Below are 23,435 nucleotides of genomic sequence, written 5' to 3' on the forward strand. Positions count from 1 at the left end.
CCGGGATCACAGATCTGGATATGAACAGTACGGCAGTGAAGTGTCTGGAAGCTGCCCTTGGAGGCTGTCGTCCTCTCACACAGATGAAAACTCACTTACTGTGAAGAAGAGGTGGTAAAGTTGACTTTGTTAAAGTCTGGACACCCCTGAGAGTGAAGAGGCGGCCCACAGAACGAGCAGAGGCACTTGCACAACGCACATCTGAGAAGGATTTATGTCCACGATGTGTGCAGATCTCCTAAAAATTGTGAGTGCAGATGGCTGCATACCAACATAAAAGGGCGAACGCCTTGGGGGCACATTGCAAAGGGGACGTTGGAATGGCTGATGAGCACTTGGATGTGCTCAGCGTGTGTCGTTGGAATCACACAGAGAGAACCCACAGTGCTGCATCTCTGCACACCTAGCACCCACCAACAGCTGAAAAGAACAGGTGAAAACCCGGGAGAAGGCCGCGTGCCTGGGAAGCTGTGGAGCAGCTGGAGAGCTCACGCACTGGACGGGAGTGTGCGTGGCGCCCCTACTCTGGTCGCTGAACGTGTCTGTGGAGTGAAAGGTCTTCCTGCCTCGGCCTTGCAGCTCCTCCCAGGTGTGTACCCAGTGGAAAGTCACGTCAAAGAACGCTGAGCACAGCGCGACACGCAGCAGCTGACGCCTGGGGGAGAGCCAGCCCAGAGCATTTGTGCTGAGTCCGTGCGTGGAAGACTGGCAGCAGAGGGGATCGTGGCCAGCAAGTCCTGGCGACCTCTCAGACACGTGCTGAGCACAGAGGACAGAGGTCCAAACGGGCCGGAGCAACAGGCAGAGTCAGAAGCCAGACAGCCCTTGCTTGGGGTGGTGTCCTGAGTAGGGGCCTGGAATGTCTGTATCTTGACCTGGAAGTCTTTCCTTGGTTAAAGTTCACAGACCTGTCCACGTATGATTTGTGCCTTCAACTGCTCATGCCCTGTTTCAGTAGAATGTTTCCTAAAGGGGAAGAGAACGGCCAACAGTGCTTCCGAGAAGTTATGAAAGGTGATTTCCAGAAAATTTCGCAAGCTGTAGTGGATTAGCTGACACTGCAGATTCAGCCCAGGGATGCTGTTGCACTGATGCTCCAGACTTTGGGGCCTCCATCTGCAGGCTGGTGGTCCCTGGCAGGAGTAGGGGTGCCCACCTGTTCTCCAAGCCGAGCGCCGGCGTTCCTGGAAGCAGGTCGACCTCCTTGGCTGTGTTGGCTGCTACCTCAACTGGGTTCTGGCTCAGCCTCCAACCTGGGTCAGGCCCAGCCGGTGGGCAGCCCCTGGGGGCTCCTGGGCCGGCTGCTGTCCCCAGGCAGGGCGGAGCCTGTCTCTCACCAGGAACGCTCTCCAGCGTGCCTTGCCAGCGCCAGTGCGGCGTGTGGTCCCCGGAGCCCCGTGTTCCCGGGCTACAGCAGCAGAGACCACCTCACTTGCACATCTGCAGGGGGCTCTTTAGTCATGTGTCCCCCTCAGAGCCGCACCCCGGCGGTGGCTCCGTTACTTAACACAGGGCCGGGGAAGGATTGAGTGTCTCGCCAGTCCTTTGTTCTGGGCTTTGCGGAGCTCCCAGAGATGTCCATCAGCTGACCACAGCCTTTGCTGTTTGGAGGAATGGACGACCAGTCTTGGGGCTGCTGCACAGAAGCTGTGTTTCCCAAGAGTGAGACCAGCTCTCGTCCTGACCCCTGCCCTCCTGCCCGGGTCACGGATACTCCCTTGCGGACCCCTGGGTCAGAGTTTGCGAGACAGTGGCCTGTTTCCCAGAGCTCCTGAGAGCCCTGGGTCCTGCCTGGCTGCTCACTGGCCTCCCCGAACCCTAACTGGGCTCCATCTCTTCTCACGGGAAAGTGCTTGGCCCCCCTCCCACCCAGCAGTCATATTGGATTGTTGGATCATGGGTGTGAAACGGACATGTCAGAACAGGACCCAAGCCCTTGGCCTTGGAGCGAAGAGAAAGCCGCCTTTGTTGGCTGCCTTGTGAGCTGGAAAACCATCCCCCGGCCGCGTCCTGTGCTGCGGCCCCAGTGCCCTGGCAGCAAACCCTAATTCTGGCTTCAGAGCTCAAGACCCAGACCAAGGCTTTGTAAGAAGACAGGGTGCTTTCTGATCATTCAGGAGGGGTCTGGGCAGGGCCAGCCGCCTCTCCTTCCCTGGTCCCTTGTCCTGAGCCGCTTGGGGAGGGCGGGTCATACCTGTGGGGGCCAGGGCGTGCACCCACGCCTGCAGGGAGGCTGGCCCCCTCTCCTGTGCTTTCCGGGGGCTTCCGTGGAACCAGACTCCAGGCGGCCGGACGTGGAACCTTGTGCACTTGCTCACGTTGTGCGTCTGAGTCACTGTCGCTGGCCCGCCCACGCTCCTGGTTGTGCTCCCAGCCCATACTGGCCAGGTTCTGCTCATGGCAGGGCTGCTGAGGGTGCGTCTGTGCCTCAGTCGCTGGGTGCATGGCCTGGGCTCTTCCCACGGGAGGTGCCCCAGGTCAGTGGAATCAGTGGAGCTCAGGGCCAGGTGGCCTGTTCTGGAGCAGCCTCTGCTGCAGGGAGGGGTGTACTGTCGGGGTCCCTTGCAGGCACAGGGCCCCCCTTGCCCCATGACTCACTCGCATGGGGACTTCCGGCACCCCATGGCCCCTGACTGGGGCTTTCACACATGCTTCCTGGTCGGGGCCTCGCCCTCATCCCCGTCCACCCTGTCCACGGCTCTGGACACAGCCCCATCACATGGACACGAAGGCTGAGGTGGGAGAAGTTAAGAATGAGCCAGGTCACACAGCTCATCAGCAGAGCTGAGCATTCCCAGTCCCCTCGCCTTGGGGGCCTGGGGTGTGCCGTCTGCGAGGGGCCCCAGGTGCCGTTCCTCCTGCTGGGAGTGCGGGTGTGCCCGGCAGGGGTGGGGTGGACACAGGCCACGGACCACAGGTGTGGGCCGCTGTTCCCGTCTGGCGGAGGAGAAGGTTGAGGCTGAGTGCATGTGACAGACCTGGGCCTCCGGCAGGGCCGGTTCCGGGCCTGACCTGACACGCCCCACAGCCCAGGCGGGGCTGGGGCCGCAGAGAAGAGGAAGTGCGGGCATACGGCCTGGCCCCGGCCGCCACCAGCTGCTGCCCGCTTTGGCACCGCTCGCTTCCTCCGCCCACAGCGGGAGGGGAGGTGATAATTGCCACCTTGGACGAGGAGTGCTCGTCAACAGAGTTTTTAGATCTTTTATTTTATATTCATCCATCCACGTGTTTATTTATGTAAAGGCCTCCCTGGCTCTGGGGATGAGGTGAACACGTGGTCTGGAGGGAGTGCACTGGCTCTGGGAGGAGGATGGCTGCATGTGGATGCGCTCCCTATGACCATGGGGCGCGTGCCCACCCTCCTTGGGCCCGCTGCAGCCAGGCCTGGGACGGCCCGCGCTGAGCGCTCAGGCTGCGGGCAGGGGCCCAGTATCTGCCCCCCATCACGGCGGCCCCAGCACCCGCGGCCCTGTGGGGCAGCCCCGACTGACAGGCTGGGGCCCGGTGTCTGCCCCCCATCATGGCGGCCCCAGCACCCGCAGCCCTGTGGGGCAGCCCCGACTGACAGGCTGGGGCCCAGCCCCTGCAGAGCCGGGCTGGGGGCTCCCGGGTGCCTGGTGTGGGCCTGGCCCGGCGGCAGTAGGCTGTGCAGTAACGGTGGTCTGTGTCTCGGCAGAGTCCCCAGGCCGCCTTTGCTGAGCTGGCTGACGACGAGAAGATCTTCAACGGGGGCGATGGTGTGTGGCCGGGCCACGAGCAGGCGCTGCTTCCCGAGATCACCGAGGAGGACCTGGAGGCCATCCGGCTGCGCGAGGAGGCCATCCTACAGATTGAGGTGTGGCTTCGTGCATGGGCAAGCATGCACGCGTGTGTGCACGCAGGATCCGCCTGAGTCCTGGCCGTGGCCACTCTCGGCATGCCACCAGTGGGGGTTAGGCTGTCCCATGCCCAGCACACCCAGGCCTGCTCCCGTCCGAGCCCAGGGCATGGGACCTCTGCTCGCTGGGCCTCGCCTGAGCTTGGCCACGTGGGCCACCCATGGAGGGCGCAGAGTCCGGGGAGCGCGTGTCTTGTCCCCGCCCGCCTGTGTTTACCAGCAGGGTCAGCCGTCTGACCTGGAGCCTGGAGCCCATGCCTGGGGGGCACAGCCAGTCCCCAGGGCTGCCTCCATCACTGCACACGGAGGTTTCCAGAGGGTGTTCTGCTCTGATGAGGCCCTTCAACAACCAGAACAGTTTCCCTAGGATAGTGTTTGAGTGGTTGAGTGAACTGCCGGAACTGAACCGGTGATTTGGTGGGGCTGCGAGCAGGTGGCGGTGGTGCTGGGGGTCCGACCTTGGGGCGGGGGCGGGGCCGCTGGTTTCTTCCGCTAGTTGGTATGTGTGTAATGCACGCCGCCAGACGTTCCCCTCGCCAGGTACGGTCTCTGACAGCTGCCAGAGGTGTGCAGGCCCCTGGGTGGGTGTGCAAGGGTATGAGTGGACATGCAGGAGCAGGTGTGCAGGCGAGTGTGCGCCGGGGCCTGCCTCCTGCTGTGGGAAATGTGTGTATTAGGACGTGGCTCTCGGGGTGCTCGGTTCTCTTGGTGGTGACCCTGAGCCCCTGAGCGTGCGTCTCCTCCTCCCTCAGGGCCTCGGTTTTACCTGCAGGAAGAGGTGCTGGGGGTCTGCCTGCCCCCCAGACCCCAGGAGCTATGTTTCTGGAACAGAGTTTCCCTGAAGCATCTTCTTTTAGAAAAACGGGAAATTGGGCTAAAAAACTGAGTCACAGGACCCGTCACTGTGTCTGCAGTGGGCAGGTCTGCACTCCTGAGGGCGGTGGACGCCCCCCTGACTGCTGCCCCCTGCCCCACTCTGCCCAGCAGAGCCCCCCCCCAACACACACACACTCCACTGCTAGAGAGGAAGGCGGCGCACGGCCGTCTTGGAAGGCAGGCCTCTCCTTGTCGAGCTCCTCCAGGAAGGACTGGACACACAGACGTCCTTTCCTGCTGGTGGCACACGAGACCTGCTTTCCCCGAGAGCTCAGAACAGTCAGGGGCCCTTGTGCCACAGCTTGGGGGGCTGGCAGGCCTGTGGCGAGAGGGACCCGCTGCTGCTTCAGCTCAAGAACTGAAGCCCTCTTAGGAGGACCCTCGGCCGCACTGAGGTCAGGCCGCCTTGGTGGGATGAGGGGCTCCAGGGTTGACGTGGCCTTGGCCAGGCGTGCAGGGCACAGAGGTGCAGGCTCCATCACAGGGCCCGGCTTGGGGACACAGGTGGGTGGGGTGACCCCCTGGAAATGGGGGGAGCTCCTGAGCAGGGGCGGGCTCCACTCTGAGATCCAAGGCCCAGCAGGTCGTCGGGTTGGTTTGCTCAGGGGGTTGCCTGTGCCTTGACGGCCTCTCATGGCTGACACGCTGCAGGAGGGGACCCCAAGGTGGGGTTAGGGAGGCCCAGGCACTGCCAGCCCGTCCTCGTCTGAGCAGTGAGTATGGTGGGTTCACGGGGGCCGTGGATAGGACCTGAGGCCAGCCTCGCTGTTCCGTTGTGTCCTCACCTGTGTGTGGGTGACGCCGTGTGCAACAAGCGTCGGCTGGAGGGTGATGGCCTGGGATTGCGGTCAGCATCCCTGGTCTCCTCCCTGCCTCCCTCGTCCCTCCTCCTCTCCCTCCCCCCGCCCCATCATCTTTGGAAATGGGAAAAACAGACAGATTGTCGTTGGCCATCACACAGCCCCCGCCAGGTTTGCAGCTGTCCTGATACCAGCACGCAGGTCTGGGAGGAGGCTAGGCAGCCTGGCGCCTGCCTGTGGCACCAGAAGCCCGTCCCGGAGTGGGTGGCGGTCCCCGCCCCTCCAGGGGCACCTGAGCCCCACTGCCCAGGCTTCTCGAGGTTGTCCGTCCGGGTCTGCAGGGCCAGGCTGCTGTGAGCAGAGCCCTGGGGAGGGGCTGTGGGAGCAGCATCGGGCCAACACATGGGGCATTTCTCTCCCTGGCCACTGCAGAGTGTTTCCATGTGGCCACTGCTTACTGCACCCCAACTCTGCCTCCACGTTCCCGGGGGCGCTGCACATGTGTGGTTTATGCACGCACAGCATCGCTGGATGGAGGGAGACCTGTGGTCCCAGAGCCCCTCGGAGGCCCTGGGCTGCCCTCAGGGACCTCTCTATTGGCTGGGCGGAGGGGTGTGGACAGATGGGAAAACCAAGGCCCGAAAAGTGGGATTACAATCGGAGCCAGAGGCTCGCCGCCTCACGTCCCTTCGTGTTCCTCTCTGTTTTCTGCCTCCTGGCCCGTGATGGGTGTTTTCATGGCGGGTGCCGGGCCGGGAACAGCCTGGTGCTGATGGGGGCAGACTGACGGGTCCACTCCCTGCCCCTCCTCCCCCAGGTCAGCCTCTGGACAAAAGGAGGCTTCGGGTGCCTTGTCCTGACTTTAGGTCCAAGTCTCCGCTAGCCGGCTCCGTGACCTGGGTCTTGCTGCTTGCCTCGGTCGTTGCTTCTGTGAGACGGGTGGGTCAGGGCACCTGGGCTTGGGGCCGGGGTCAGGTGGTGAGTGGGCAGGAGGCTGAGGGGGCTGCTGGGGCCGCTGTTGATTCTGGGCCCTTGCCTGGCTCGGTGGCCCCTGGACCTGCCCAGTTAGGTTTCAGACGAGGGTGTCTTGCTATTTGGGGGGGTGGGCGCCTTGAGGACCTCCACCCAACCTCCCGGGGCAGCCCATCCCCTGGCAGCAGCAAGTGTCCTCCGAGGCCCCCTAGGGGCTCTCCGTCTGTGGGCGGATGAGATGCCCCCGCCGCCCTCTCCCCTCTTGCCCCGCAGGCCCCCCAACCCCGTGCTGGGCTCCTGTGCCAGGCTGAGGGGAGCTCAGAGCCCACAGGAGCCAGGCCTGCGGGCAGGCTGCTGCGACGGGTGGGTGCGCACAGGGCCCTCTGGGGCGCCTCTGGGGCTCCTCCTCCCGCCCTGACTAAGCTGCTCTCTGGCCTCCCAATCGGGGGCCCCTCTCTGACGTTGGTCCCAGGTGAGTCAGCACGTGGACCCCAAAACTCCCAGGGCCCCAAGGGTCGGGGTATAGGTGTCACTGGGGGACACTCAGGTCACGGGCTGGGGATGCTTGGCAGACAAAGTGGGGCATCCCCGGTCCCCCGTGGCAACCCCTGCAGCTCAGGCCGAGATGGGGGCTGGGAGACAGGGTGGGCCGCTCCCGAGGGGCAGGGGTATGCCTGCCAGTCCCCTTTCCTGGGAGACCACCCTCCCAGAGGGCGGGGACAGGGCCTCCAGAATGGCCTTCTCCCGGGGGCAAGAACGTCTCTGGCCAGCGGCTTGCCCAGTGTCCCCACTGCGGCAGCTGGCTCGCTTAGTGGGCCTTCGGCACATTTGCTGTTGGCCAGATGCTAACGGGTGACCCCCGCTCCGTCCCCGCAAGGCCGCCCCCCACTCTGCAGGCCCCACAGGGCGCCGTGCTCCTGCTGCCCTCCGGCTGGCTCTCGGGCACGTCCTCACGGGTCCTCTGGGGGGCGGCCCTCTCCAGCCCTGGAGCGGTGTGGCCCCGCCTCGCAGACCTGGGCTCCTCGCTGCCCCCTAAGTGGGCTCCCTTGTCCACCCCCCTCAGTGGGGCCGAGGTCGCTGGGCCAGGACCTGGCCAGTGCGTCCCTCCTCCCCCGCCCCGAGCCTGGACCCTGCTGACACTTCAGCACCTCTTCCCTTTTATTTTCAGGTTTTGGCTCAAGTGTTCCGTATCTAAGGTTTCATTTCCCTGCATTGTCTAGCGTGCCGTGTAATTAAATATCTTGTTAACCATTCCTCTTCTGCAGGAGACTGTAAGCCCCATGGAGGCAGGGGTGTTGGCTGTCTTAGTCTGGCTGTGTTCCTGCACCTGCAGGATGCCTGGCACTGCCTGGACTCTCAGGCCCTTTCTCTGGGACAGACAGAGGGAGGGGCTGGGGGGATGGATGGGTGGCGGGGGATGGATGGATGGATGGGGATGTGGATGGATGGGTGGGAGATGGATGGTTGGATGGTTGGGGTGTGGATGGTGGGGGATGGATGGATGGATGGGGATGTGGATGGATGGATGGGGGATGGATGGATGAATGGTGGGGGTGTGGATGGTGGGGGATGGATGGATGGTGGGGGTGTGGATGGTGGGGGATGGATGGATGGTGGGGGATGGATGGATGGATGGGGATGTGGATGGATGGGTGGGAGATGGATGGTTGGATGGTTGGGGTGTGGATGGTGGGGGATGGATGGATGGATGGGGATGTGGATGGATGGATGGGGGATGGATGGATGAATGGTGGGGGTGTGGATGGTGGGGGATGGATGGATGGTGGGGGTGTGGATGGTGGGGGATGGATGGATGGTGGGGGTGTGGATGGATGGTGGGGGTGGATTATTGGGGGATGGATGGATGGTAGGGGGTGGATGATGGGGGTGGATGGTGGTTGGCGGATGTGGATGGATGGATGGTGGGGATGGGTGAATGGTAGGGGTGGATGATGGATGGGGATGGATGGATGAATGGTGGGGGTTGGATGGATGGTGGGGGATGGATGGATGGTGGGGGAGGGTAGATGGGGGGGTGGATGGTGGTTGGCAGATGTGGATGGATGGATGGTTGGGGGTGTGGATGGTGGGGGATGGATGGATGGATGGATGGTGGGAGAGGATGAGGGAGGGGTGGGTGGATGGTTGAGGGTGGGTGGGTGGCAACTGAATGAGAAACTTTACGTGTTGGGACTCCACAGAAGATTTGTGTTTTAATAAGAGGGCTCTGCTGCCTGTGCGTCTGCAGCCCACACAGAAGCCTGGGAGCACAAGCACCCTGTGCTCCAGATTTACTGAAGCCTAGGTGGAGGCTGGAAGCAGGCGCATCACTTGGCTGGGCCTGGCGGCTTGTGTGAGGCAGAGCCGGGACTGTGGCCAGCGCCCGGCTTGAGAGCGGGGCCGTCCTGACGGCGGTGCTCTGCTGTCTCTTCCTGGCGGAGGGTGTGGCAGGGCCCTGAGGCCTCCTGTGTGAAGCCCAGAGCCCAGGAGCCTGTCCGTGAGGCCCAGCTCTGCCTCCCACGTGGTCACTCAGCTCTGGTCGAGGCAGGTTCTTGCTCTCTGGAGGACAGGGCAGGGCCGGGTCTCCCCAGGGGTAGGAGGAGGTTGAATGAGACGGGACTGTGCCCCCAGCCACTGCCAGTGTGTAGCGGACTTGCCAAGGCACTGGTCTGGCCACCTGGGGTGGACCAGAGTTGCCTGTGGGCTCCCAGTAGGGTCTGCCGCGGCCTGCCCTGCCCGGGCCCCCTCTGCCCAGCCCATCGCACCTGCGCTTACCTGCGCCCCTGTGCTCCCGACCCCTCCTGGGCTGCTGAGTCACCTGACCCAGGTGTGCAGCTCGCTCACCAGCTGCTCTGTTGCCATGGCTACCTGGCAGGCCGAGGGAGCAGGCTGGGGTGAGGAGGGGGCCTGGCCGCTCTCCCTGTAGCTGGTGTGGTAAAGCTGAAGCCCAGGGGGAGGATGATCTGGCCAGAATCTAGCTATAAATATGGGAATCAATCAATAAACAAAGTTTGGCTGTTCCATTAGCTGGAACAGTCGTCTCTGTAGGTGGATGGTTGCCAAGATCCTAATTATGAGGAGAGATTGCGTGGTAGAGAAAAATGCAGCGGTATTTTCTTTCCTTTCGTGGTTAAAAGTGGAGGGAACACACGCACACACAGACATGCGCGCCGACGTTTTATTATGTCCTGTGCAAGGCTGTTATTCCTCAGTGCCAGTAAAAGAGGAGAGAAGATTCCGTGAGAGCTTTTAATGAGTTCTAGTTTTAGAAGCAATCAGGATAATAATTGCATGATTTAAACATTTACTAAGTTAAGGTGTTTTTTTCGTCTCTCCCGCTCCCCGGTGCCCACGCCTGGGCACACGGCTCCCGGTCCCTGCCGCCCTCATGCGCCACACCTGGGGCTGCCCCTGGGGGCTCCATCCCGGCAGCTTTGGGGGCTTCTGGGCTCCCGGCATGGCCCCCCGTGGCCCGCCTGGCCTTGAGCTCAGACCCCGGGCCTGAGGCCTGGCCTTCTGCCTGGCTGCCCCCAGGGGCTCCATTCTGGTGGCTCTGGGGGCTTCTGAGCTCCCAGAATGGCCCCCCGTGGCCTGCCTGGCCTTGAGATCAGACCCTGGGCCTGAGGCCTGGCCTTCCGCCTGGCTGCCTTCGGGGGCTCCATCCCGGTGGCTCTAGGGGCTTCTGGGCTTCTGGCATGGCCCCCCGTGGCCCACCTGGCCTTCCGCCTGGCTCCGGGCCTGAGGCCTGGCCTTCTGCCTGGTTCCTGGTGGGTGCGGGCTCTGGCATGTCCCGCTTTTCCCTCAGCACCCTCCGTCAGGAGCTGAGCCTGCTCAGGTGCCCAGCATGGTGACCACGCTTCCCTGCTGGTTACCTGTGTCCTGACGCTGCTGCTCAGCGTGCAGGCTGCTCCTCTACGTGCCCACCGTCAGCTCCCCCGACAGGCGTACCCTGGGCTCTGGGAGTGGTCTGGAGGGGGAGCTGCAGGCCAAGGAGGGCCTCCACGGGCAGAGGGCCCAGGGCTGGGGTGGGACTGTGGCCTTGGACTACCGAGGCCGGTTCTCTACTCTTGGGCCATTATGGTGGGGCTCCTTGCCCCAGACCTCCTGGAGGGCGGGGGCTGTATGCCCACAGGCTGATGTGCCTGGGAGCTGGGACCCAGCGCCCTGGAGCCAGACTGGTCGACTCTGAGATCACCTAGGAGGCTGCTGCCTGGGGGTCCCGGAGGGGTCTGACCCCAGGCTCGCCTGCCATCCTCTCCCCACAGTCTGGCCTGCTCTGCCTGGAGGGTGCCCCCTGCTGACCCCTCACAGCGGCTCACAGCTGGGGGTCAGGCCTCAGGTGTGCCTGCGGGCCAGCCTGCTGCTGGGGCGGTGTCCCCCGAGTCCGCCCTTGCTTCCTCGGCCGCCAAGCTGGCGGAGACGCGCTGCAGTCCAGGGCCCTGGGACACCCCCACTCCCCTTATTCCCTCCAAGGTGGCTTGCTTCCTTCTTGAGCAAGAGCTGGGGTTGCTCTTTATTCAAAAGGATAATTCCAGTGGTTGGGGGGCTCTTGAGCCAGGAGAACGCTGTGACAGACCTGCGAACCCTGGAGTGCTGGGACTCCCGCTGTCTTCTGTAGGGGCGGGGGCGGGGAAGCAGAGTGGAAGGGCTCTGGCCTGGGGCGTGTCCTTGCGGCCCGGGTTCTGAGAGGAGCCAGCTCAGACTCGGCCAGCACACCTCCCATCCTGACAGGTCAGGGGGCCGGTCAGCGGTTGGTTCGGCTCACCACGGGAACACACAGAGCAGGTGTTAGGGGTGTGGGCCCCCCTCAACCGGGGGAGTTGGTGGCGGAGGTGAGTGGGGAAGGGGTCTCTGTAGTAGGCGGTTCCCGGGGCACAGAGAGGGGGCCGGGGGCCCAGCCTGAGCGTCTATTCCAGAGGGTAGTTAGTTCATCCCTGGACGACTCAGAGGGTCACAGGCCTGAGGGCAAAGCAGGGCCCCAGGACAGCCTGCTGGGGACATGGGCCGTCATGCTTCTCAGTGTCAGCTGAGAGGTGGGCACAAGTCAGCATCGGAGTCTCGGGCATCATCAGAAGAGGGAAAGAAAAGAAAAGATAGCACTAAGTCGTGTCCAACTCCTGCAGTCCCATGAACTGTAGCCCGCCAGGCTCCTCTGTCCATGGGATTCTCCAGGCAAGAATACTGGAGTGGGTTGCCATTCCCTTCTCCAAGGAGGGGAGCTGGGAACCAAGAAGCATGCCAGTGTCAAAGGTCACGTCCACGTCCAAGAGGCTGGTGAATGGAAACCTCCCTGGCGGTGGTCTTTTGACGACGACCTTCTGGAGACGGGATGCCATGCCCTTGGCATGATGTCTGGTGGGCGGGGGGGTGTGTCACCCACACGAGGCTCCCCCGGAGCTGCTGCTCTGTGGATCTGGGGCGCTGGGGGCATCTCGGTTCACGCCTGTGGGCCAGGTCAGTGCTGCTCTGCTGGGCCAGCCAGGAGCAGCCAGCACTCTGGCAGCAGCCACCTGGCTCCAGACCGACCCCGTGCATGCGCCGCCGGGCATGGCGGGTGTGGAGGGCGGGTGGAGGGGGCCTGGGAGCGACCCCAGGCCCCAGATGGCTGGGCCGGCACTGGCTCCTGTCCGCCATCCGCAGCCGCAGCCCTGACAGTGTTCGTGGGGTTGTTTTCTACAGAAGCGTGGTGTGGGGAGGGACCATGGAGGGGGTGGCCCCCATGTGTCTGCAGCAGTTAGAGATTAGCTTTGGCCACTGCATCTCCTGAAGTGGGAGGCCTCTCTTTAAGCCCTGAAGGGAGCTGGACTGGGGACCTGCTGTCCCACCCAGGCAGTCCCGGGTTCTTGGGGTCAGTGCTACTCGGACAAGGAGCACCTGCCCCAGTAGCCGTGTGTCCCCGTCAGAGCCGGGCCACAGCTGTGTGCCACTGCTCCAGCTTCCGCCCCTATGCACCTGGGCAGGCAGCCTGTGGTCCTGGGCCCCCAGAGACCCCAGGCTTGTGGCCCTGCTTGCCACCCCTCCCACCCTCTCCTTCCCTGAGACACTGTCCCTGTGCCCGGGGGAAGGGGTCCACCACACGCGTGCTGAGTTCACCAGCGGCTGGGGCAGGAGGCCTCCCAAGAGTGAGCCTGCCGTCCCTGGTGCTGTTTAGGGGTCCGGACTGCCGGGGCTGCCCGGCTCCTGGTGAGCAGGGGTGTCCCAGGAGAGCCCCTTAACCTCTGGTGCTGGCTTCCCTGCCTGCCCGGCGGTGACCTCATGCAGCCAGGGGAGACTGAGCACCTTAAAAGGCCCCTTTGGAGCCCCCGAGTCCAAGACTCGGGACCCCCCAGGCTTCTGCCCACGGTGCAGGCTCAGTGGCTGAGGTCGAGGCTGGCCATCTGGACGCCTTGGGGCGGGGACCTGGAAGAGTGGGGAGGTGGGCTTATGTCGGTGAGGTCTGGCTGAGGCCGAGGCCGTCACGGGTGGCCTCAGGGTCTGGACCTTTGGGTTGCACCTGAGTTCAGCCTTCCCACCAGCAGCCTCGTCCAGGGAGGGCTGTGGGGATGCAGATCCCAGAAGTGGGTCCAGGCCAGAGGCCGCCCAAGGCCCCACACTCATCACCACCTTCCCGGCCGTGGCCCAGTTCCCGCAGAGCCACCGCCTCTGCTGTGTGTAAGCCCGGTAATTGAATTGCGATTGATAGTACTTGTCGGTTTAAGATCATGCTAATTGCTTCATTTCCCAGAACACTCCTAAAAAGAAAATGAATCTCCCTGCGATATTTAGCAGTGGGGTGAAATGACCCTGGTGGAAATGAATCCAGGGTCCTGATGGGCTGCAGGGTGGTGGACGGCGGGCAGGGGCGTGGTGCCTGCATCTCAGAGGTGTTGGAGGGGCCTCCCCTCCTGGCTCTACCCTGGCCACGCGCCCAGCACCGAGGGAGGAGGCTTGGATTTGCTGGGTGGTAGGTGTGGGGACTTGACTCCTAGGTGAGCCGCTTTGCCCAGGGTCACCTGGCTGGCCAGTGGAGAAGCCATCTCCTGCAGGGAAGGGGCTCAAGTCAGCGGGCATTGGTGCCAACCCCCGCCCTCCCCCTTTCTGAGAGGCCCTTCTCGAAGCCCTGTGACCTCAGTGCGCCCAGCACAGCCCCAGGCGTGTGCTCTGTAAGTGGCATGCCCGCATCCTTCATTCACATCACTTCTGCTTTGTTGGGCGAGTGGAGTTAAGATAGAGGAGGGTGGCAAGGAGAACGCAAGCGGCCAGCACGATGAGCAGGGTGGGATGTACCCCAGAGTCTCCGGGTCCAAGTTCTGCTTCTTACCCCACTCACTAGCTTCAAGAAGTTCCTCAGTCTTCAGACAGCAGAGGGGCTTCCGTCCATCCACTGTCCACTATTCTGTCCATCCAGCCATCTACCCGTCAGTTTCGCTTCCATCCGCCATCCATCTATCCATCCACTGTTCATCTCTCCGTTCATCCACCCATCCAGTTCAGCATCCATCCGTCCACTGTCCGTCCACCCACCGCCCAGCACCCACCTGCCCACCATCCACTATTCATCCATCCACCATCTACCACCCACGTGTGCCGGCCATGCTGGGTGCCAGGTGTACAGAGAGGGGCAGGTCGGCCCCTCAGTCGAGGAGCCGCAGGAGGGGACGAGGAGTGAGGTGTCTACAGGACTGAGGGGCCTGCGGGAGGTGCACTGAGCCCTCCATTCCGGACATCCTCCTCTCCTCTGGTCAGGCCTGCGGGTCAGTGCTGGGGACGCCGTCCTGCAGAAGACTGCACCCTTCAGGGGCCAGCGCGGGGTCCTCTGCACCCAGGGAGGGCGCTCACGGCCCTGGGATGCTCAGCGTGGGCTTTGACCTTCGTGTTGGGGGACAGTGCTTCAGATCCCAGCAGTGTTTTTGAGTTGAGGGGTCGCCCTTGGCTCATTTCTGGTTCTTGGCTGTGCCCTTGACCTCTGAACTGTGGCCCCAGGGACCTAACGGCTGTCCTCTTCTTTCCACAGAGCGACCTGTTAGATGTGAACCAGATCATCAAGGACTTGGCCTCCATGGTTTCAGAGCAAGGAGAGGCCATCGGTGGGTACCCACAGCATCTGCCAAGCCACCTGCCCTGCCTGCCCCAGGCCGTCCTCGGGGGTGCCCTGTGTCTGGCTTCGACCCGAATCCTTCCAGCAACTGCCCCAGGGAGGGGTGGGCATGGTCTGGCGGGGTTGCCTGGCACACAGTGGGGCCTGGGCAAGTTCCGGCGGTCCAAGCCTCTGCTGGCCGCTCTCCATGCCCTCCCCACCACCCTGGGTCGGCCCAGCCCCTCAGGAAGGCCAGCCCGGGGATGCCCCTGAGGGGCGGGCCCCTCTTCCTGCTCGTGGGAGCGTCGGGGCCGCCTGCCCCTCACCCTGCGCCTTCCTCCCAGGAGCGTGTGTGGTGGGGACTGGCTGTGCGGGGAGAGCTGTCCTGCCCCTGCGGTGGCTCCATTCCCTCCACGCGAGGGCCCCCGCCCCACCAGCCTGGCTGTCTAGCTGTGTGGCCACAAGGCTTTCCTGCTCCTCCCCCTGTACCCGGGTGCCTGGGGCGGTGCTAGGCCACAGCATGCGGCCCTCAGGAGTGAGGTGGCTCCCAGTGCCCAGAGCCACTTGGTAACAGGCAGCTTGTGGCCAGGGCCCAGGCCTCCCCACACCCCTCTGCACCCTGATCTCGGGCTGAGTCGTCGCCTCAATGGAGCCTGGAGGCCGGGGCGTGCTGAGGCGCAGGCGTGTATTGCTCCCCAAGAGGCAGCCCAGCCCCCACCCTGGTGTGTGCTGCATCCCCAGGAGCAGAGCGAAGGAGGGGGTTGGGCCGTGCCGCCTGCCAGCCCCTCACTGGTCCGCAAGCCTGGGTGCCCACGGGACCCCCGCTCCTGCTGTGGGCAGCTCTGGGCATCACCCGTCCTGGCTCACGGCACCTCTCCTGGGACCCTCTCTGTCTCCACGTGCTTGATTACCTCTGTGGGTGACCGTCTCAGGGTGGGTGTGCAGAATGCTTTGTACGCTCCAGATGGACACCCAGGTGTTTCCTGGATGGTCACCAGATGGTCACTCGGTCTCAGCGATGGGCCAATGAGGAGGGCCTCTCTGCTCTCGCCGGGTGGGGGGCTGGCGAGGACTGACCTCCAGTGCTATGCCTGCTGGAGAGGTGGGCCCCAGTGCCCAGAATAGCCACAGCCCAGGACCCCGCTGCGTGCTGGAGTGGGTGTCCCCGGGACGGCGGGTGTCGGTGAGGCCCGCGTCCCCCGCACGGGCGGTGGGGCCAGCCTGCTGCCCTCAGCCTCCGGTGCCTTTCCAGGGTCAAGCAGCAGCAAGGCCCCGTGCGGGCGCAGCTCCAGCCCCGAGCCTGCTGTGGCAGCCCTGCTGCCCGGGCCGGGCCCCCACTCACGCACCAAGACGCGGAAGCCCAACTTCAGCCCCCAGGAGACGGAGGTGCTGGTGCAGAGGGTGACGCGCCACTACCCGCTGCTGTTCGGGGCGCTGCGGGGCCCGCCTGCCCGCAAACACCGCGTGTGGAGCAAGATCCTGCAGGCGGTGAACGCGCTGGGCTACTGCCGCCGGGACCTGGGCGACGTCAAGCACAAGTGGCGCGACCTGCGCGGGGTGGTGCGCCGGAAGCTGGCCGAGGGCCCCCGCACCCCCACTGTCCTCACGCCCATCGAGCGCATGGTGGCCGAGACCTTCGCGGCCCCGGGCACCCCCGGGGAGGGCCGTGCTGCCAAGCCCTTGCCAAGTAAGTGGCTCCCCACAGCCCGATCGGAGCCTCCAGCAAGGCCCGCTTTGCGTCCAGATGGGGAGGCCGAGGCTCCAGGCCAGGGAGGGGCACCGCTCGCTCACGTCACTCAGCCGCAGGCCAGGCCAGGCAGCGTCAGGGGCCCTCAGCCTCCCAGGGCACGCTGACCCCAGAGCCCCAGGCCCACCGCCGGCCACCTTTGCGGCCGCTCCTGAGCCCGGCTGGGTCTTGGCCGCCGCCTCCAGCTCCTCCTCCTCCTGCTCCTCATCCTCCTTCTCTCAAGACACCTCTGCAAGCCCGTCACAGCGCCCTTCACCACAGTAGCATCGGCTCCACTCACAGCTCGAAGCAGGGCCCCGCGGACCCTCGCCTCCCCCGTCCTGGGGAGCTACTGGAAGGACTTTAGGGAGAAGCTGGAAGCAGGACCACCTGCGTCCTGAGGGCTGCCGAGCGGACAGCAGGAGGGCCTGCAGGAACAGCAGGGCCGTCGACGCCCCAGCAGAGGCCCCAGCAGACCTTTTCAGGGGGTCTGCACCAAACAGGTGGGGGCAGGTCAGAGATGCACATGCACCCAGGACACAGCCATGCCCTGAGCTGGACCGTCACAGGCCTGGACGACGGGGCAGGGCCTGCCTGTCAGTCACGGGGAGGCCGCCTGTTCTACCGGCAGAGCTAGGCCCGGCCTTGGGATGCTGCAGGTGGGCATACTCTAAGGCCCAGGGGAGCTGGCGGGGGGGCCCTGGGTGCTCAGACCCGTCCTGCTGGCCCCCCGCCTGGGAGCGGGGCAGGAGCTCGGTGGCCCCCGTGTGTGACTCTTGGTTCTGCAAGTTCCGCCATGAGGCCCAGCTCAGCCCAGACGTCCCACCCGCCCTAGTGGGCCGGCACCCCGTCCCCCATCCGCCGTGACCCTCAGGCTCTCGCCCACCGGGGCAGCCCTCAGTGCCTGGGCTGCACCTGTGTTTATGGGCGCCGTCTCTGCCTCAGGCCCTGGGCGGTCGAGGGAGATGTGTTCACTTCTGTTCAGTCGCTCAGTCTTGTCCGACTCTTTGCGACCCTGTGGACTACAGCACGCCAGGCCTCCCTGTCCATTACCAACTCCTGGAGTTTACTCAAACTGATGTCCATTGAGTCAGTGATGACATCCAACCATCTCATCCTCTGTCGTCCCTTTCTCCTCCCATCTTCAATCTTTCGCAGCATCGGGGAGATGTGTGCATGTAGCCATTTCTACCTCTGAGTTTTCACCAAAATGCGCGAATTCAGAGGCTCGTCCTCTCTTCCTAAGAGTTGGCTTGATGCGTGTTTGCGTCTGACAGGTCAGCCCACAGAGCACCAGCTGGTCTGTGCTGAGGGCTGTGCCCACAGCTGTGGTCACTGCCCGCTTGTCTGGGCAGCACTGGGTCCTTCTTGGGGGGAGAGGAAACAGCATAGAGAACTGCCCTGGTGCTCCCAGGGGTTCCAGCCCCGTTCCTACCGGGTCGCGAGCCCTGGTGCTGGCCCACCCCTGTCCTGTGCCGCCAGCCTGGCCATGCGTCGTTGCAGGGTGGGGTGGACCCGCGGTGCTTTACGTGACACTGCCTTTCCCCCTGTTGCCGCAGAGGGGTGTCCTCTGGTGTTCCAGGGTGGCTCAGCTGTGCTGCTGGGGCGACGTCTTGGGGGCTTTGCTGACACACCCAGCAGGCCCCTGCTTGAAGCCCCTGGTCCCCACTTGGGGCTGCACGGTCGTCAGAACCAGCTGCGTGGTGCGGGGACGCCGGCGGCCGGCACGTGCTAGTGTCCTGGGGGGCAGCGGTGTTCCCAGACCCTGCTGGCCGTCTTCACAGTGGCTCTCTGTGTGCAGAGCTGTTCCCGGCTTGGACTCACCCATTCTGAGGGGCTGCCAGGCCCCAAGGACAGACAGTGCCAGGCGCTCTGTCCTGACACTCAGGCGGGCCAGGGCCCACGCTGGGCGGGTGGGCGGTGCCCATCCCTGCAGCCTCTGACCTCTGGAGGCCAGACTCCCCATTTGTGCCTCCCCCGCCCCCGCTCCGGGTGACCGGAGGGTCTCCTCTCTGTAATTGCTTGTGTTGTCTTGATTTGCAGATAGTATTGAAGCCGGCCTTGAGGCTGCGTCCTCGCACACAGAGGCGGCCAGTGAGCTCCTCGCTGGAGCCAGCCGGCACCAAGTAAGTCAGTGTGAGGGCACAGCCCTCCGCCCCTGCCCGCACCAGAGGGGCAGGCCCTCAGGGTCTTCTCTGCGCCCAAACCGACTGCTATGGGGGAGGGGAGAGGTAGGGGTGTGGGCCGCGTGCCCAGGGCGGTCAACCTTGCCTGCCCGGTCTGCACCCCCACCGAGGCTGTGTCCCAGGCCTCTGTCCCCGGCTCAGCAAGCGAGAGGCAGGGGTGAGGGGTGAGCGTCTCCCAGGGGCGGGTCTCGCTGCCGTGGGCACCAGCGGGGCTGCGGCTCCCCAGCCCGGTGTGCAGCACCTGGCTGCCCCGACAGGAGGCCCAGTGGCTTCGGCTGTCCTGGAATGGGATGCTGTGGAGAGGGCTCCCTGTCTGCCCTGGGCCAGGCGCGGGGCTGGAGCTGGCAGGGCCTCGCCACTTGGAATGTGTCGGCTGGCTCCGGGACAGTAAGGACCAATGTCTGACCTTCGTTTGCTTGAGGCGGGGCATCAGGCAGCTCTGGGGACACAGCCGTGACACAGCCGTGAGCCCCTGGCCGGGCCTGGGTCCAGCAGGAAGTGGGCGCTGCGAGCATCCTCGTGCCTGCTGCCTGCCCCCAGGCCCCCTGCTCCGTGCCAGGCCCTCGCTCAGAGACGGAGCCCCCAGAGCCTGTGTTCCCCAGATCTCGCGTCCTAGGGGTGGGGCGGCCGGATGGTGCAGTCCAGTGACACGGGGCCCTGTGCCTGCTGAGGCAGGGAGGGCTTCCCGGGGCATGCCGAGCAGGAGCCAGGGCAGAGGCTGAGGAAGGGGCTGCCCAGGCAGGCTCAGGGTGCCACGGCCAGGGGCTGGACCTGTGTGGGCCGTGCCACTGGGGCCAGGGAGGGGCCGGGGAGGTGGTGGACGCTGTCCATGCTCCCCGGGGGCTTTGGAACGTCGGCACTGTGCTGGGAGAGGGACTCGGGGTGCCTCCAGGTAGGAGGGGCGCACGGTGGGGCCGGCCACAGGGGAGAGCAGCCCCTCCCAGCAGAGCCTCCGTCCCCAGGCCTCCCCCGGTGGGGAGCCCGGAGGCCATCGGACTCTGCAAGGGCGCGTTGTGGGGGCACCCGCTGGGCCCACTGCTGGCTGCCCCTTTTTTGTATCGGGGCCCCCTGACTCCTCGGCCAGGGCAAGGGTTGGGCACACGTGACAGCTGGTGTGGCTGCCGGGGGTGGCCTGCGTCTGCAGGGTGGGGCGGGGCAGGGCTGCGGCGTCTGGTGGCGGCTCGGCGCCCTCTGCCCACACAGCCTGCCTCCCAGAGAGAGGGCACCGCCGGAACTGGCAAGCATGGTGGGCTCCCCGGGCCTCCAGAGAGAGGGCACCGCCAGAACTGGCAAGCACGGCGGACTTGTCGGAAGCCCAGCCTGGCCTCTGCCGCAGGAATGCGGAGCTGGACATTGCCCGCCGAGGGCCTCACTCCCGAAGCCTCATCTCAGGAGAGAAACAACGAGCCGGCAGGGCAGCTGACTCCTCCTCGTGCCCCCAGGGGCCACCGGGTCAGAAGGATCAGCACGAGCCTGGACTGTGGAAGGAGGAGGAGGACGAGGAGGTGGTGGCGGGCGGCCACCCGTGCCTGGGCTGCAGCAGGCTTGGAGCCTGGCCTACCTGTTACCAGAGGCGCGTGGGCCCGGTGCTCTGGGGTGAAGCTACCCTCCCAAGGTGGGACCCTGCCCCATAGGTGAGGTGAGGGGGCTCCGCCCAGGAGGTGGCCTACGGTGGCCACCACGCAGGAAGCCCTCCGGCTCCCGCCCGCTGCCTGAGGTGCTGGGAGGTGTCGGCAGGACAGGTATCACGGCCTCTGGCCTTCCGCGTGCAGACAGGGCTTTGAGACCCAGAGGAGAGGAGGGCGTCCCGCAGTCACACGGCTCCCGGGAGGTGGAGCTGGTTTTGGAGCCCAGCGTGTAGGGGTCCAGGTCTCAGCTTCTCCTGGAGAAGTGCTGCTTTTATGTCCACTCTGCTTATCTTCCTGGTCGTCCACGTGGCGGATGGCTGGCTGGACAGACAGATGAATGGAGGGTTGGGGAGATGGACAGATGGACTGAAGGGCTGGAAGGGGATTAGCACAAGCACGTGGCTGGACAGACAGAGACGTGGGTGAATGATGGCTGGGTGTGTGGGCTGGCTTATGGGTGGACGGCTGAGAGATGAGGTGGATGGACGGGAAGATGCACACGGATGGATGGGTGGATGGAATGAAGGAGGTGGGCTGATGGAGGGACGGGTGGATGCTCGACCAGCAAACGGGCAGACAGATGAAGGGATGGATGTGTGGGTGGATATGTGTAGGTAGACAGATGGACAGACAGGACAGTGGGTAGATGATGGCCAGATTGGGTGAGCAGACAGACAGACAGACAGATGGCAACCTAGCGGTGGCACCTTGGCCTTGGAGCCGCCAGGTTGGAGTTTTTTCTCAGCATCCCTGGAGGACATCCTTTGCCCTCTGAGTCTCAGCGTCCTGTGAGGGCGCTGCTGCCGACCACGGGCCCCGAGAGAGGCCGAGATCGCTGTGTGTGCAGAGGGCCTCGTGCACTGAGGGCCCTCCCTGCACTGCCCGGGTCCTGGCTGGCGAAGGCTCACGTTTCCCGTCTCCCCCTGCTAGCTGACAAGGAAGACGAGGCCCCCGGCTGCCTGTGGTTCCCCCTGCGGATGCTGGATGGGCCAAGCCCGCCCGAAGCCGACCCTCTGGACCCCCGAGGAGCCTTCCCCGTGGCCGCCTCCTCACCCTCCCCGCCCACCTCCCCGGGCTCAGCGCCCCCGGCGGCTGCGCTTCCTGGGCCCCCCCGGCCCTCGCCGCCCACCTCGGCAGGATCCCAGCCCTCTGGGAAGGCTGCGGGGCCCGAGGCCTCGGAGCTGGAGCGGCGGCTGCTGGATGCACAGCGGCGGCAGGGCGCCCTGCTCAGCGCCTGGTCCCAGCAGCAGAGCACGCTGATGGCCCAGCAGAACCTCCTGCTGGAGCGGCTGACTGAGCAGAGCCAGCGGCTGGCTGATGGCGTCGAGGCTCTCACCCAGACCCTGGGGAGGCTGGTGGAGGCCCTCCCGGCCCGGGGTGCCTCGCCCACCAGCCCAGCCGGCTCCCCGGGGGGCGGGACCGGTTGCAGGCCGGCCAAAGCCTCCCAGGGCAGCCGTACTGGTCCAGAGGCCTTCTCAGGGATGATCCTGAAGGTGGAGGAGGAAACCTAGGGTCCGAGCCCCACGGGCCCTAGGCGGAGCCGGAGAGGACACGGGACATCGCCAGCGTGCCCCTTCTGTCCTGCCAGCACCTGTGGGCCCAGCGACCCCGGGGAGTACAGGAACGAGGTCTGCTCAGGGACGATGTGGGGGATGGCAGAGCCCCACCCTCCCATCCGGCACGTGCACGCAGGCACAGCACCTCCAGACCACTGCCTGGTGTGTAGACCCTGGAAGTGTGCCTCAGCCGGGCACCCAGAAGACGCCCAGTGTGTGCCCCAGAGTGACTCCTGGGAGCCCCGCTGCTCTGCAGGTGTACAGACTGGGGTGGGGGCTGGGCCCCTGCGTCTGCTTGGTTTTGCCCCAAGGGACCCACGCCTGAGGGCCTGCGGTCATTGTTTATGTCTACGATGAGAGATGTATGTGTGCACAAATATTCCTTGGTACTCGTCGGGATGGGGTGCCATTTTATACCTACTGACTTTTTTTGGAAAAATATTTTTCTTATATAAATATAAAATAACAACATTAAAAAACGAAAGCAGTGACGCGGGCGATGCTGACAGAAAGCGAGGTGCAGCCGGTCTCTCCTGGTGGTGGTCTGTCCCCTGCGGTTCCCCGCAGGCAGCCCTCAGCCCTCCCTGGGCTTGCGATCCGCCTCGCCTGTGACCCTAGGATGGGGCGGCCCTTCGGGGCAGTCCCAGGAGGCAGGCTCATGGCCGGCCACGTGCTTCAGTGGGGGTCGGGGCCCTTGTGGCCCTGAGGCCGGGCTCCGCTCCGGCTTCCCCTTTGCCTCCTTCTCCGGACTTGTGATAACAGCCTTTTCCGGAAGTAGGACGCTGAGGTCTTGGCAGGAACCAGACAGTGAGCTGACCCCCAGGCTCCCGGGGCAGCCCGGCTCGGAAGGAGCTGAGCACAGGGTGGAACCTACACGGAAGGAGGGATGTATCGTGGTTTCACTGTTTCCCGCGGAGCCAGCGGTGAGTCAGTAACTCTCGTCCACAAAAGCCCCCAGGTTGCTTAGTGGCCTATCCAGCACTCTGCAGCGTGGCCAGCGTCCTTCCAACCTCCTCGTCCCTGTGGTCAGACGAGACCGGGTGTTCTCCAGGGTGGCCTTTCCTGCTGCCCTGCAAAGGTTGGGTGTATCTCAGGTCTGCTCTTGGTGGATAAACTGCAGGTTAGGGGTGGTTCAGACTGTAAAGAGTCTGCCAGCCATGCGGGAGACCTGGGTTCAATCCCTGGGTCGGGAAGATCCCCTGGAGAAGGAAATGGCAGCCCACTCCAGTGCTCTAGCCTGGAAAATCCCGTGGACAGAGGAGAGTGATAAGCTATAGTCCATGGGGTCACAAAGAGTCGAACACTACTGAGAGACTTTTACTAGGAGCCCACGCGGGAAACAGATTAATGTGGAAAAAGCTGTGGTTGTAAAGGCTTTGCTGGTTTGCAGGGAGAAGCGAAATAGCCAGGCTTGTCCCCTCCCTGCAACCCCCTCACCTCACCAGTTACCCCAGCACTGAGCTGGAGGCATCTCTGAGGCCGGCCCTGAGATCCGGGTTCCTGGCAGACAGGTCTTTCTGGCTGGGGGAGGGCCCCGCAGGCCTCTGGGGGACCCTCAGAGGGAGGAAGAAGCATCACGTGAGCCCACAGGCAGCTGTCACGTAGTCTGCAGGGGGCAGGAGGGCCAGCATCGCAGAATAAAAGGTTCAGGCCCGCCAGGTGTGGAGGTCTGCACCCCGGGACCTGAGCAGGTGACTGTGTTAGAAGTTGAGGCTTTTAGAAGGGATCGAGGTGAAGTGGGATCCCTGGGGTGACTTC

General features: G+C 64.4%; 1 protein-coding gene across 9 annotated transcripts in view; it reads left to right on the top strand.

Annotated features, from left to right (window-relative positions):
- The window catches only part of TSNARE1 (t-SNARE domain containing 1), a 118,269-nt gene that overhangs the window by 58,288 nt on the left and 36,546 nt on the right, over positions 1-23,435 (top strand). For 2 of the 9 annotated variants that reach the window (XR_011570458.1, XM_070802346.1), the window contains exons 10-13: positions 3,677-3,835; positions 14,519-14,591; positions 15,834-16,268; positions 18,351-18,433. Coding sequence is in view for 8 of the 9 variants with exons in the window: in XM_070802346.1 (XP_070658447.1) it covers positions 3,677-3,835; positions 14,519-14,591; positions 15,834-16,268; positions 18,351-18,433 (750 nt within the window). In the remaining variant the exon portion in view is untranslated. Of the gene's footprint in view, positions 1-3,676; positions 3,836-14,518; positions 14,592-15,833; positions 16,269-18,350; positions 18,434-21,051; positions 22,200-23,435 lie in introns of those variants that run through there. The other 7 variants (XM_070802342.1, XM_070802343.1, XM_070802350.1 and 4 more) reach the window with 5 other exon arrangements.

The sequence above is a fragment of the Bos indicus genome, chromosome 14 (genome assembly GCF_029378745.1).
Source record: "Bos indicus isolate NIAB-ARS_2022 breed Sahiwal x Tharparkar chromosome 14, NIAB-ARS_B.indTharparkar_mat_pri_1.0, whole genome shotgun sequence".
Classification (NCBI taxonomy): Eukaryota; Metazoa; Chordata; class Mammalia; order Artiodactyla; family Bovidae; genus Bos; species Bos indicus.